The sequence below is a fragment of the Chenopodium album genome, chromosome 1 (assembly GCF_948465745.1).
Source record: "Chenopodium album chromosome 1, dcCheAlbu1.1, whole genome shotgun sequence".
NCBI classification, from domain to species: domain Eukaryota; kingdom Viridiplantae; phylum Streptophyta; class Magnoliopsida; order Caryophyllales; family Amaranthaceae; genus Chenopodium; species Chenopodium album.
This window is the reverse complement of record NC_137834.1, coordinates 57021977-57038641: the sequence shown is the minus strand read 5'-3', so window position 1 is coordinate 57038641 and position 16665 is coordinate 57021977. Positions and strand designations below refer to the sequence as shown.

Genomic DNA, 16665 nt, shown 5'->3' with positions numbered 1-16665 from the left:
CATTGGTTGAAAAAGAGAGAGTTAACCACTTTATAAGGCTAAGGGGCTACTCCTCCTATTGCCATATGGTTTTGGGGTGGAACCTCCTTGGACTTGTGAAGTGGATTCTCTCTCTTGGTTTGCTGGTGCAGCTTAGACTCGTATCTAACAAAAATTAAGGGATGGTTTTCCCTAATACGGCAGGCGTTTTTTGTGGGAATATTGATAAATTTCAATAACACAATAGCTTATGAAAATCAACAATGGAGGATGATTTATCTTCAGAAGACTTTAATAATGGAGGAGAAAAAAATAATAAAGAAAATGTTAGAGTTTGAAGGAATTGTGTTGTGAAGTTAACAGAGAAAATAACCTCTTTGTCATCACTAAAATCAAATGAAAGTGAAACACATTCGAACAATGCTAAATGAATCAAATAATAGTGAAACGAATTTGAACAAAAATAATTGAATTAAACTAAATTGAAATGGTTTCAAGTAAAGAAAATTGAATCATATTTTATTTAGTGGAATGGATTCAGAAAAGGCCAATTAGATTAAATTAAAGCTAAAATAATTAAATGAATTCAATAAAAGCATGGAAGCAAGGTCAAATTCATAGGGAAACAATGTGTTTTTTTCTTTTTCTAATAATAAATCAAGTAATATAATATTATACTATAACAATAATTAAACTATGGCGAAAATCAATATTACAAAGCCTAGCTTATATATTCACCAATAAATAATATTATGGGATAAAACACAATAATTAACAATCAATGATGCTATTAACCAAACTAATAGGCTCTATTATACTTATATAGTGAAATTAGCATTAATATTAAATTTATACCTCTTGATAATTGATCTAATATTGCAATACTAATTTAATAAAACTTCTCCAATTCTAATTGAATAGTATTAAATCAATCAATAATAGGAAATAAACATGCATAGTCAGCAATTAACAATTCATAAAATATCCCTTCATGGATCCCACGAACCCTAGAATTAATCAAACTACAAATAATTAAAACTAAACTAATTAATCAAATTAAAGCAATTAGGTTAAACATCATGAAATCAATAACAAGAAACTAAAACAAATGAAAGTAAAGAATTAATACAAAAACTAACAAAATATGAACTTAAATGTGAACTAAATGAAAGCTTGAATATAAACAAGAGTATGAAGTGCTCCAAAAACTTAAAAAATTTAATTGAGATAAGCTAAAAAACGTGCTTAGAAAACAACCTAATTAGGTATTTATATTAGGAAAAATTGCTCCCATTAATCTGAACTTTGCCTCGTCCGCCCAAATTAATCTCAACTTTGGATTATTATCTATCAATCCCAACTTTAGGGGGTATTAATTTCTATTGCACCCAACTTACCTGCAACCGGTTAATCCGGTCAACATTTGTGTTTTAGATTTTTTTGGACACGTGTCACTACATGAATGGTCAAATAAAAAAAATTAAAAATAAAAAACAAAATTAATAAAAAAAATAAAAAAAATAACCACGCACAACAACTTCCACCACCACCACCACCTCCCTCAATCATGCCGAAACCCTAACCCCAGCCCTCAATTTCACCGGCCAACCACCGACTTCCACTAAAAACCACCGCCCTTCCTCCATCACCCATCCCAGACCCTGGAAACAACCCAGCACATCCATTTTTGTGGCTAATTGACGGGGAAGGGGGTGCCGTTTTCATGGCTAATTGTCGGGGAAGGGGGTGAAATTGAGGGTGAGGGAAGGCAAAGGGATAGGTTTTGAGGGTGGGTGAGGGACGAGCGCCATTTTCCGGCAATGGTGGAGGGGTTTCGGGGTGGGGGAAGGGAAGGGGTGAGTTTTGAGGGAAGGGGGAGTGTTGGGCGGTGGTTTCGGAGAACGAGAGAGGGGTTTTCGGGGGTGGGGGAAGGGAAGGGGTGGGTTTCGAGGGAGGGGGAAGGCTGGGCGGCGGTTTCCAGCAGCAAGGGAGGGGGTTTTCGGGGGTGGGGGTGATATTCCGGCTGGGTGGGGGTGGGGTTGGGGCTGTGGTGGCAGCCGCTTGGTATGGGTGGTTTGTGGGGTTTTTTTTTGTTTTTTGTTTTTTGTTTTTTTTTTTTTAAATTAAGCCAATCATACGCTGACACGTGTCTAGGTAACCTGCTACATCAGGTTGGATGACCTGTTGGGTGCAACAAAAATTAATACCCCCTAAAATTGGGAGTGATAGATAATAATCCAAAGTTGGGATTAATTTGGGCGGACGAGGAAAAATTCAGATTAATGGGAACAATTTTTCCTTTATATTATCCCCAAAACAAACAATGTCATCTAACTCTAATCTACAAGCTAAGCTAAAAAATCCATCGTGCCCGATCGGCCCCAAGTGCATTGTTCGGTCTTCACAGAGTTATGGTCGCTTAATTGGACAAATGCTAGTTGATTGGGCTCAGATGCCTTTAGGGCCTTCTTTGAAGACTTAAGATGATCTTCATTCGAATCTTTGCATTATAGAGCCTATCAATTCAAATTCAATTTTGCCTTTGTCTTGATTTGTGGCTCTTTCACTTGGGCTTTGATGTTAAGCCCGTCATCCACTAAATCGATCCCTTAATCACCACGCTTGAATCTTCATGCTCGACCTTGGACTTTGAATATCTCAGCCATACAATGTTGACCAACTCTATTGCTTCGTAATGGTCCAAAACGCTAAGAAATTTCCGCAAAACCGCAAATTCTTACAAAATGAAGTCAACTCTACAATAACACTAGAAAACACATATTAGTAATAAAATAGCTCTGAAGATCAAAATTTAACACAAATATGACCTTGGGGTGAAGGTACAATAAAATAGGCACATTAATTAGGTCCCATGGACCGACTTGTTGCCGGCCCACCACCATTTGCTGACCCTTGGTGAACGTCGTTGCCACCCCTACCGATCACCACTTTGTGTAGTCCTCTATTCTCTCTTCTCTTTCCTCTTTTATTTATAATTTAATGAAATACATTTAAACAAAACTTATTGAAATAAACAAATGTAAAAAATACATTCAAACAAAGCTAATGAACAAAATTTGATAAAATGCATTTGTGCTTAAATCGTTGGAAAAATACACTTTATTAATCCCAACTTTGGCCAATTTACTTTAAATAATCTCAACTATCGATTATTGTACAATAGTCCCAACTTTCACCTCCATTTTCTTCTAACAATCCTAAACCGGTCAACAACCTCTTATTGTAGGTTGCTGGACACGTGTCGGATTGTCATTGGTTCAAAAAAAATAAAAATAAAAAAGCAAAAACAAAATTAAAAAAAAAAAAGAAAAATTAAGCAGCCACCTCCTCCAACCCCACCCGCCACCTTCTACCCTAGCCGCACAGCCGCACTGCCCAAATCACCCCCTTCTGCCCACCAATGAGCCGAAAATGACCTCCCCTCCACAGCCCCAGCCCCGAAATAGGACGAAAAGCCCAAATTTTGACCCTTAAAACCATCCTGACCCCCCAAAACTGCCCATGGATGTTTGAGTTATGGGCGGTTTTGTGGGATGGGGTTTGGTTTTACGGGCCAGAATTTGGGGTTTTGTCTAATTTCGAGGAAAGGGCTGGGGAGGGGAGGTCGTTTCCAGATCGGTGGTTGGGGACGGAAGGGGATCGCTTGGGCGGTGCGGCAGCGGGTTTTGTGGTGAGGGCTATGTTGTGCGGGGTGCGAGTGTGCGAAAACGGATTAGGGGTGTGAGGGTGGTTGTTAGGGACGGTGTTGGTGGTGTACGAGGGAGAGTGTGGTTTCTGGTGGTGCTCGGGAGGCGGAGATGGGGCTGGGAAAGGTTTACAGGTGGCCGGAGTTGGGAAATAGGGGTGGCTGTGGTATTTTTATTTGTTTTTTGTTTTTATTTTTTTCGACCAATCAATGTGTGACAAGTGGCATTTTAATTTATTTTTTTAAAAACTAACCTTCTTAATAGGTAACCGATTTTTGGGATTGTTAGAAAAAAATAGAGGTGAAAGTTGGGATTATTGTAGAATAATCGATAGTTGGGATTATTTAAAGTAAATTGGCCAAAGTTGGGATTAATAAAGTGTATTTTTCCTAAATCATTTTAGTTGTGGTTTTGATTATTATATGTTCTACATTATAAGTATTAAACTATATTTATATGAGAACTTACATAGTTACATGCATTGCATTTTGAGATCAACTTATTAAATGTGCACTAGAATAAGGCTAGTATCATCTCTTGTATCTGAGGTATATGAGGACGATGTTGAGAAAATGTTCGAATATAATAATACAATTATTTGTGTATTTACATGAGAAAATGTTGAGGTATGTGAGCAAATATCTGGTCATTGAGTGATTAGGGGTCACAAGATCCCAATTTCTATTTTTACTCGTAAATTTTAATGACAATGCATACACGTTGAATATTCTCTTTTTATATTTAGAATATATTTGTTAAAGGTTTTTTTTTTTTTTTTTTAACAGTATTTCAAATATCTTTAAGTATATGTAAGTTGCTCTCATTGTAACCTTATAATATTAATTAATGAAGATCACCCTATTGAAGTTATATATTATCTTACAACTTTAAAAATGTTGAAAATCGCATACCATGTGATATTAGCTCTTGTAACTCTTTGATTTCCTACTACTATTATTTTTGTTAGCATTAAATGATTTTACACTTTGACGAACCTGTAATGGACTTGTGCTAGGTTGTGCCATGTTTATGTTGACCCATCTCACATACAAATCTATTTAAGTATCTATGGATGTAACAATATTATAATATGCGGCGCTCTCCCGATTTATGCATGATTAGTTAACTTTTTAATATATATGATTCATTGTTTATCTATTTTGCATGACAAATAAAAATGTACCGGCACAACGATTGATAGATAGCAATCGTTAATGGAAGACACAATTGATTAAAGATCTTCTAACCTAGGTCTAGGAGAATACATCGAAGCCCTTGTACAAGGGCGTAGGCTAAAATATATTTTAAAAAACCTAATATCGAAATATCTTCAATATTCAATTGTTTGAACATCGCATTACAAATTGAAATGAGGACTAATACTTAATTAATCATAATCTTCAAATATATGCGACTATGCTTATCTTTTATCATAACATTATATTTATAATTATATAAATCAATGTTCATAAAGGTTGTTTAGCAATCCACCCGTCTTGGTTGATAAAAGTTTGCGTATCATATTCCTTAATTGTAGAATAATCAAACTTCTTTTCCCATGAAACACGTTTTGATGTATCGGCACCGGGACCCGTGCAATTAACTTCTGCAAATGTCACATCGTTTCTGCATTTAACACAACATTATATCAGTGTTTAGGTCATCATAAACCCAATACAAGTACTTTACAATTGCATTAACTCAAAAAGACCAAATAGTAACATAGGTTCGAGTTGCTCTACTTGAATATCTATCAATTTTAACTATTTTGTCTTATTTAAACTTGTGCTTGGCGTGTGACATGGCGTAGCCTTTTTTTTTTTTTAAGCATATGAATTAGTGCATTTAATTAAAATGAAATATTTATTGAATGAAATTGATTAGAAAAACTTACTCATGCCTACTTTGTTTCCAAATGAACCATCCCTCAGGATTAACAACCTCACTAAATTTTGATTCAATGAAAATAACCCTTGCAAAAGCATCATATGCTCGTCCTAAGTCTGCATGCCCTGTTCCCAAAACATCACAATTTCTAAATACATAACCACCGGTATCATTGGCTGACCGTCGACCTTGTGCAGTAATAAATCCTCCTCCCGTGACATTTATGGTACATTGCTGCAACAAATATTAAGAGTTACTCTCAAGCAAAAGAAGTAAGGCTCGAACTTGCGACTTTAAAGTCATAAGATGATTTCCTCACTGTATCCACCATGTATGTATGGTTAAATTACATATACGAAATAGCATATTTGACATCATATAAAGTATATATTGTACGATGTCAAATTTGCTATTACTTTAAAGTATATATTGTATGATGTCAAATATGCTATTTCATATGTAAGTGTTGCGTATATCTATGATTTACCTCATATACAGATTGACCATAACCCCATATAAAATCAATGGCTCCTTCAATGTAGCAAGACTTAAAATAATGGCGACCATTATCATCCCATAGTGTATCTTGATATCCCACAAACCCACAAGAATAAAATGCATTCTTATCTCCATAAGCTTTCAGAGCAATGGCAGGAGCGTGCTTCGTATCATCTTTTGATGGTCTAATACTAAAAGAATTCTAGTAGAATAAAAGGTAAATCTAAGAATTAGTTGATTTGTGGATGTATATATAACTCCAATTAGAATAATGAGATTAAGTAATTACATTCAACCTAAATAGAACTGAATCAACAAAAATCAATTTTGATTATTATAAGTGCAAAATTATAAATACATAGAACATGTAATTATATTCTTTTGAAAATATTTGATATAATCTATTAGTGTCCATACAAAATATCTATCTATATAAATTATATATACTTCTGCTTTTAAAATGGTTAGTGAACATATTTTTATAAATTTAAAGCAAACAATATATATGTGCATATATATTTTGTACTATCTCAAATTCTCAATACTAAAAGGAACTCAGTCGCATCGTGATGTCAAATGTTAAGATTGTCATTCTTTCTTTAATAAAAAATTCTTCCTTTAATAAAAATAAATATGCCATAGAAAATACAGAGTAAATATATAAATTAAGACCACAAAATGCAAGATATGGGAATCTACTTGATTGTTGAGAGACTTATCATACTTAGAAGAATTTTAATATATCTAAAAAAAGTATTACCTTATAATACAAGATACCATGGTTTTATCATTTGATTCTTAAGAGACTTATCAAACATATAAGATTTTTATACTCGGTACTAGAAGATAATACTCCATAGCAATAATACGACATAATAATTATAAAAAAAAAAAAAAAAGGAATAAAAAAGGAGTTACCTTAAAGGTGACACCCCTAGCTACAAAGTTGTCAATGTACAAACCAAAAGTAATGCTATTTAATGCTGGAGAATGAACATCAGAGGTTATTATTGTCGTAGTACGGTCGCTTCCTTCAAGAATTATACATCCTCCTTTATCTTGTTGAATTGCAATTTGCTCCCTTCATGCGTAAAATTAACATTGTTATTCGATCTATATATGCACATGTAAAGTATCTTAAATGCGCATATGTATTGCTAAAAAATGAGAATATGTAGGGTATAGAGCATATTATAATAAGTGCTAGCATATACTTCCTTTTTTTTTTTTTTTTTTTTTTTTTTTTTTTTTTTTTTTAAAAAAAAAAAAATCCAACATTTTGACCGGTGCGAAATTTATGCGAATGGGTTGAATTTGTAACCATTATGTAAGCGAGGTTTGGTTGAATAAAAAAATAGTCATTAAATACTGTAGTTCATTTAAACGTAAAGGATGCGAGTAAAGAGATATACTAAAAAAATTAATAGAGTGGGGAGTAGGGATCATGTTAGAATGGATAAATGCTCTTATTGTTTTAGAAATGTTGTAAAAGGTTTCCAATTACAGTGTTGCATTTAAAAAAAAACAAAGAGTATATTTTAAGACTTACTTGTAAATTCCAGGTTTAATCAATATTTTGACCCATTGATTATTGCTAGAAGGAATGGAATTAAGGGCATCTGTAATGGTGGTAAAATTTGCAACGCCCGATTGTGAAACGGTGATAGTACGATAAGCTATTGTAGACGCATTTTGGCATTCTATAGCTCCAGACAATAAGAAACAAACATTTTGGAAACTAAAACACAATACAAATAGTAGCAATACAAGTTTCATACTTGAAGGAAGAAGAATGAATGAATATTGTAAAATAAGCAACGGATATGTCTTAACTAATTTTCACAAATATCATTTGAAGTATTTGAAGAATGATGGAGATTGATCCAATAAATAGAATTAGAAACATATCAAACTCTATTAATTTCATGAAAATGAATTTGTAGTAAATCAAGCATGATCCTTTTTTATCCAACCAATTCCGTCTCCTATCATAATATTATATGTGTCTACCTAAAGAAATCCTTCTTTCTATCTATATTCCACTGATAATGATTTTGTTATATTTGGTACTCCGTATGTTTAAATTGTTGATGTACTTAATGGATACTTCATATCAAATGGTTAAGAACGTAAAACTTACTCTATATAAATTGTTTAAGCACTTCTTAGTTAATTTCTTACCCTTAGATTACCAAAACTCACATTTTAATATCTATTGCATGAAAAAATACAATGAAAATATTGTTCTTTGATCCGAAATGTAGTAGTTGGCTTCAAAGGTCCCTTAAAAAAACTTACTGCTTTCAAATCTAATACTTTAAAATGTAAAAAAAAAACAAACAAAAAAAATAAAAATAAAAATAATGATTCATTTATGCTATTGGTGTCTTATATTATCTCTCTATTGAATCAGATTGTGAGTTATAAAAATTTCATATCATATCATTGCAGGTTAATTGTATCCAGAATAATAAGATTCAATTAGATGGTATAATTGATTTTGGATCAATTAAGAAAATCTTATGGGCAATTGTTTTCAATCTTTTATTACTACTAGATTAAGTATGCAATCAACTAATCAAGTGAGCAATCAATGACTCCAACTAAATATCAATCATCAATCAATAACATATACTAAAAGCGAACCAAGAATGACACATGTCATCTCCAGCTGGTTAAAATTTTTCCCGCCCAATTTTTATTTTTATTTTTTTATTTTTGAATTCTTCAACGAATTATCTATCAATTAATCAATAAACTTATACTAAAGACGAATATTATTAAATGACACATGTCACTATGTGATAAAAAAATTGCCGCCTTTATTTTTCCTTTCCAAATTCTTCTTCTAAATACATATCCAAATATATCTTAATTTACCATTTTAATGGATGAATATACTTTTTTTTAATCAATAACTTTAACTATATAATAAAAGCGAATACAAATAACACGTGTTAAAATCTGGTTAGATGATTTTCCACCAACTTTTTTTATTGACTTTTTTGCCAAATTATCTTAGAAAATTTTTAATTCACTATAATATTTTGTTCATACTTTACCAATATATATATATACATTCAAGTTAATAACTATTCCAAAATTTCCATATATTTTATATACCCTAACATTTTCCTCCCAAATTCAATAATAAAACATTTTTGCAACAACTTAAAGAAAATTTAAGCAAAATATTATTGTTAAAATGATATGCATAATTTTTAATATAAATTTGTACGGAGTTTATATACATCATACGGGTATATATACAACCTAAAATTTACTACAAAGTATTTTTTTTTTTACAGAATATTAACCTTTGTCATACTTTTTATAAAGAGGAAAAATTCATAAAAAAAATTGTTGAAAACTTAAAATAAAATTGTCATATAAAATTTGGTAAATCTGTGCATTGCACGGGAGCATAAAGCTAGTTTTATAATAATCCAAAATATCTTCTTTCTAATTACGAGTAACATTTTTAACAATAATTTTCCATACATACAAAACTAATATATGTTAACATATACGTAATATTTATAAGAGGTAACTAGCTTAAATCCTGTGTAACCCGCAATTTTACCAAATATTATAATATTTAATAATAATATGTAGTTTAATTTATTTTTACAATTTTTTTTCTCTTTATAAAATATACAATAAGATATTCATATTCTATACATTATTTCAAATAAAAATTTTAAGTTGTATCCATACGTACCGTTTTATGTGTATGTTTTAAGTTTATATTTAAAATTATGATTTTCTTTATAATAATAATAATAATAATAATAATAATAATGATAATAATAATAATAATAATAATAATAATAATAATAATAATAATAATAATAATAATAATAATAATAATAATAATAATAATAATAATAATAATAATAATAATAATAATAATAATAATAATAATAATAATAATGTATGGTTATTTATCTCTAAGTAATGGCAAAATAAAAACTACTGAATTTGGGAGTGAAAGATTGCATTACATTCAAATTATTTTTTCTTGATATAATATCTTATAAGATGTAGAATAATATCTTATGTAGTAAAAGATATGGAAAATATGTAAATATTTTTTTTAGAAAGTGAATTACAATTATATGATCTGGTGAATATTTTTTTAAGGAAGTGAATCAAAAGTATAAAGAAATGAATACGAAGTATTTTTTTTTTTTATAAGGAAGTAAATAAAAAAAATTAATTGGAGGGAAAGAAACGGCACCAAGAAATGACATATGTCATTTTTGTTGTCTGTTTAAGTGTTATGTTAGTACTAGGTTAGATCCCGTGTCATACACGGTTTTTCAATTTTTGTCATGGAGTATCAATTTAATTTTTTTTCTTTTAAATCTCAAATCAAGCTACTTATTATTTTATTTTTATTTTTTTTATCTTTTTTGAATAACATATTATATTGCTTCCTTCTATTTTGAACCTTGATGGCAATTTATTTATATTTCAAATATGATAATTTTTCATTCACCAAGTTGAAAAATATATACATAGTATTTATGTTTTTTTTTTACTATAAATGATCATTATACATTAAAAAGTAATTACTAATATAGGAATTTATTTATACAAAGATATGGTTATATATTTATGTTTATAAATATATTATTCTACGATTTTTTTTCCCTAAATTTTGGAAGTAAATATTTTGCGTATATAATCTATGAATTTTTAAAATTTTATTTTTTATTTTTTTAATTTAAAAAATATATTAAGGACACACCACAAGATGACACGTGTCATTGCTGGTGTGTCTTTTAGTATATTGTTATTGATTGATTGATTAATTATTTTTTCTTGATATAATATCTTAAAGAATAATATCTTCTGCATTAAAAGAAATGGAAAATATGTGAGTATTTTATTTAGAAAGTGAATCACAATTATATGATTTGGTGAATATTGTTTTAAAGAAGTGAATCAAAATTATACTTGTAGGGAAGTGAATCAAAAGTATAAAGAAGTGAATATTTTTTGTAAGGAAGTAAATTAAAAAATAATAATTGGAGGGAAAGAAACGGCACCAAAAAATGACACGTTTTATTTTTGGTGTCTGTTTTAGTATTATGCGTTATTGATTTTTTAAAAACTAAATGAACATATAATAGGTAGATATTATTGCGTATTAAACTGTGCAGTATACTAATACTATCAACTTTTTAAATCTTGCTTCCAATTTTGATATTTTGGCAATAATGTATAGTCAATTTAAAAAAAAATTATTTTGTTAGCATATACTTTGTATATGTATATACTTTATTTTTCTCTTAAAAGTCGTATCAATAATATGCCCATGTGCTGATACTATCCTTAGATTTTTAATAGACTCTTTTTTTTTAAAACGAGTCTAAGTGTCAATAATCTCGACATTGGTATAGAACAAAACTAGATTAAGTCTCGTGCCATGCACGTTTTTACATAATTTTAAAACGAATTATAATGTTAATTCAAAGTCTACCCAAAATTAATCCTCATATTTTTAAATGAAATTGAAAAGTTTGAATTTTAATTTATATCCAGAATTGAGTTCCGAATTAAAAAGTAAAAAATATAAAATAATATTTTATAAAATAAAAGATATGAAATATGTGATTTTTTTTTAGAAGTGATTATTATAATTATATGATTTGTTGAATATTTTTTAAGGAAGTGAATCACAACTATATAAAAGTGAATTTTTTTAAGGAAGTGAATTAATGAAAATAAAGATCAAAAATAAGTTTTGGAGAGAAAAAACAACACCAAGAAGTGACATGTGTCATTCTTGGTATATGTTTTAGTATTATGTTATTGTTTGATTATTGATGATGATTGATTGATTCAAGTTATATTTATTTTTGAATTAGTTTATAAGTATAATTTGTTATAAAATTTAATAACCCTTCATAAAATTTAGTAACAACCGTGCACGGGACTTAAACTAGTCATATACTGAAAACAAAATCATGATTTACAATTTTACACATGTTATCTTCTAGACCAAAATTTTCCCTCCATTTTTTCTATTTTTTTTTTTTTTGGGTAAAATCTTAATGAAAATTATTGTATAGTAATCTTTATTATTATTATTATTATTATTATTATTATTATTATTATTATTATTATTATTATTATTATTATTATTATTATTATTATTATTATTATTATTATTATTATTATTATTATTATTATTATTATTATATCTCAAAAACAAAAGTCATACAACCTACAATAAATTAGTGGGAAGCCGAGATACAATCTGGGCCCCCACTCCTCTAGCTATAGCAAAACCTACCCTAGTGAAGATATGAGCTGCAGCACGAGCCCCAATGTCTTGCGTCGTCGAGAACCTCTGAATCCGCTTCAGTAACGCAACAGCCTCCTTCTCTAATTCCCCAAGCGAAGAAAAGGAGAAGGGTATGAAACCATATCCAATAGCCTGACATCGAGCTTCATACTTAACCCGCTTCCGATGAGCAGCATCAGCCACAACCCGCCCAGGAATAAAGTCAGATAGCCCTGACTGTGTCAAAGGAGAAGACCCTGTCAAATCAACACAGACATCGCGACCACGATCCCATGAATAAAGTAACACATCCGCAGGTCTGAGGGCCTCGTCGTTCCCTCCAGCCAACCCAATGTCAACCTCTTTTCTCGCTGAAATCCCAGAACGATAACAAACATCAACAAGGGTATCCCGAACAACATTATGCCGATGTTTAATACCCACAATACCAGCACAAGACACCGCGTGATCACCGAAAATATCTCCAGCAAAAACCCTCGAACAAGCAGAGCACGACGTGGAGATAGAGAACAATGGAACACCCAACCGATAGGACAACACACATCGATAAGTCTTGGCGTTCATCGTCTGACCCAACCCCGAAATAGGAACCGCCCGAAGCCAAGCAGAGGTGTGATCACCCTGCTGAGATTTCCACAATGCTGATTGTCGAGGAGTTAAAGAATATTATTATTATTATTATTATTATTATTATCTCAAAAACAAAAGTCATACAACCTACAATAAATTAGTGGGAAGCCGAGATACAATCTGGGCCCCCACTCCTCTAGCTATTGCAAATCCTACCCTAGTGAAGATATGAGCTGCAGCACGAGCCCCAATGTCTTGCGTCGTCGAGAACCTTTGAATCCGCTTCAGTAACGCAACAACCTCTTTCTCTAATTCCCCAAGCGAAGAAAAGGAGAAGGGAATGAAACCATATCCAATCGCCTGACATCGAGCTTCATACTTAACCCGCTTCCGATGAGCTGCATCAGCCACAACCCGCCCAGGAATGAAGTCAGATAGCCCTGACTGTGTCAAAGGAGAAGACCCTGTCAAATCAACACAGACATCGTGACCACGATCCCATGAATAAAGTAACACATCCGCGGGTCTGAGGGCCTCGTCGTTCCCTCCGGCCAACCCAATGTCAACCTCTTTTCTCGCTGAAATCCCAGAACGATAGCAAACATCAACAAGGGTATCCCGAACAACATTATGCCGATGTTTAATACCCACAATACCAGCACAAGACACTGCGTGATCACCGAAAATATCTCCAGCAAAAACCCTCGAACAAGCAGAGCACAACGTCGAGATAGAGAACAATGGTACACCCAACCGATAGGACAACACACAGCGATAAGTCTTGGCGTTCATCGTCTGACCCAACCCTGAAATAGGAACCGCCCGAAGCCAAGCAGAGGTGTGATCACCTTGCTGTGATTTCCATAATGTTGATTGTCGAGGAGTTAAAGAATAAGCAGATTCTGCAGAAGCGGTAACCTTTGTGAAATATATATCTGCCAATTTCTTCATGAGTTTAGGGGCAGCGACCTCACTAGGATTACTCAAAATGTCAGACTCCACTGTTCCATTAAACAGACTCAACGCATCCTCAAAGGCTCGTCCAAGACCAACAATGCCAGCATGCCGAAGAAGTTGTGTCTGCAACCCAGCAGACTGTAACCGAGAAGCAAGAAAAGCATAGTGATGAACATCACCTGCAGAATAAACACCAAGCCCTCCAAACGCAAATGGTAAGGTGGCAAGTCGCCACTGCCAATCACCAAACCCCGGCCCCGAAGCAGTAACAATACGCTCCATGGAAGATCGAAGAGCTGCATCAAAAGTGCGCTGAGCCACCTCAAAAGTACTAGGAGGACAAGTACGCAATGCAAAGTAGAGTTTTGAAACTCCAGTACATGCCCTAAGTAACAACAGCTCACACTGAGGATCATCGAGCATAGCGACCTTATCCATAAGGGCAATGGTCTTGGTCACCCTCTGCATCACAAGCTCACCACTAAAACCAGAATCGGAACTAGCGGGACCTCCAAGCAACCTAACACCACGCAAAGGTCGAGCAATATTAGGTGGAAAGACACCCACCAGCCTGCTTCGAGGGTCTTCTGTAGGCCAGAAAACTTCAGTTTTTTCCACATTAAGACATAACCCAGAACGAGGTCCTTCCTCCATAATCAACTGTAGAACTTGCCCCACCACCAAAGTGTCACCAATAATCGTGCCGTCATCTAAATACCAAGCCTGAAGACATACATCAAAAGTCTCTCTGATTTTACACACCAGGGGTTGTAAAACCAAAGAAAAAAGCAAAGGACCAAGGGGATCACCCTACTGCACCCCTTGAGATGACCATAAGGTTTGGTCCCCATAGTACAACCTGGATGGATTAGAATAGCAGAATTCTACCCATCGCGAAATGCCCGGACAACGACGACGTACCTCACGTAACATGACCGAACGATCAACCAGATTGAAGGCATTTTGAAAATCCACCAACAACATAGATAAACCAACATCAGAACCACTGTCCTCAATCAACCGATTCACCGCATGAAGAATTGCCTCACCACCTGAAGAAACCCCAACACCAAATTGAAGGCCATCAAAGTAACTCCCTAAAGACTGACCAACCATAACAGCACCCACCTTCGAAACGAGACGCCGCCAAACCGTACCCACAGCAATAGGACGGATACCACCACCGGGCTTGACAAGTGGCGTAAGAGGAGCACTAGCAATGTACTCTCCTAATTCCATAGGACATCTCCCAGCTAGAAAGAGATTAACCACCCCAGTAATAGAGTCAACCAACTCATCTGATACTTCCACGCAAACCATCCAAAACAACAGCAGAAGTCGTAACGAGATGAAGGTGATCAATAGGTATATCAGGCAAGGATGGAGCTGGAGATGAAGGGTGCTTTGACTGTAAATCTGCAAGAGTGGCATCATTATAAGGTGCAACGCCTGAAGAAGAAAGAACCCGAACCGCAGCAGTGTAATGGCCATCGCAAATCTTCCTACGACACTGCTTAATATTGCGCTCTTCCAAATCAATGTCCTCATCATCAACCATCGACAAAGTAGGAGAATCCTCTGCCAAAATTTCCCTCACAAGCTGCAAATTACCACCCGCTACACTCCAAGAACAAATAGCACGGGAAATACTCTCTTCTTGATGCCGACGTCTTACCGAAGACCAAGACTCACGACTACTCCGCGGGCGAAAGATTTTAAGGATGCAAAGAGGTAACACCAACAAAGAGACCCAATTAGAAATGTCATTAGGCTTAGAGATCACCTTATCAAGAGCACCTTTCAGAACCCGAGAAAACCCCAAACGACACTTGGAAGGGATAGACTTAACAGAGCGAAACCCCTTAGAGAATAAACAATCAAGGAGGGCCACATCAATACCACCGTTATGATCTTGCACCAATCCATCCATACGATCAACTCGAGCAGGAGAAGAAGGAGATTGCGGCTTGGTGAAATTATGAAGCACAAAACGAACAACACCATGTCCTTCATCAGGGGGTGACACATCCTCATCCCCACGATGACGACACTTAATACGTACCGTGTGCGTTTTATAGCAAACTCCACATAACCAAATCCCCATACGCCTAAAAGTAACTTCTGCCTCATTATAAACAGCCAAATTAGAAGTAAGAGAATGTCGGGTGATATCTCGCGCACCGATACAACAATGACGATCACTAAGATGTTTGATTAGAGAACGTCGAGTAAGGCCATTTCCACTCCCATCTTGACAACCACTAAGACCCACAAAGGGACAATGAAACTTCACAACAGCAGCCGACATAGCTGACTTGCACCACCCAAAACTGAAATACGCCCGAAAGAGCACCAGAAACTGCCGCAAAACAGCACCCAAGAGCTGCCAAAACTGGACCAAAGACTACACCAGAAACTGCACCCAAAACTGCTCCAAAACAGCACCCAAAACAGCACCCAAAACTGCTCCAAAACAGCACCCAAAAACTGCTCCAAAACAGCCCCTAATACCGAAAATCGCTGGAAATATTGATCACCGAAACCCAAAATAGAAACCAACAAAGAACCTCCTCTAACTGACCAAAAACAAAACCAATATTCGCGAGAAAAGCTGCCCTCAAAATGACCCAATAACAGCTTGAAATTGCACCCAAAACGCACCCAAAAACAGAGCAAAACCACGCTTGAAAACACAGCAGAATTGCACTAAAACCGCAGCCTGAAAACTGACCAAAACAGCCCAAAAAATAC

At 33.9% G+C, this 16665-nt stretch overlaps 1 protein-coding gene across 1 annotated transcript; it reads right to left on the bottom strand.

The window, feature by feature from the left end:
• Positions 1–5152: 5152 nt before the first annotated feature.
• On the bottom strand, positions 5153–16018 carry LOC145633097 (putative pectinesterase 66). The gene is made up of 6 exons (XM_081685393.1): positions 15732–16018; positions 7621–7809; positions 6990–7152; positions 6061–6273; positions 5581–5807; positions 5153–5312 (listed from the first exon to the last, which is right to left on the bottom strand). The coding sequence occupies exons 1-6, from the start codon at positions 16016–16018 to the stop codon at positions 5153–5155; spliced, it is 1239 nt and encodes a 412-aa protein (XP_081541519.1).
• Positions 16019–16665: the final 647 nt, after the last annotated feature.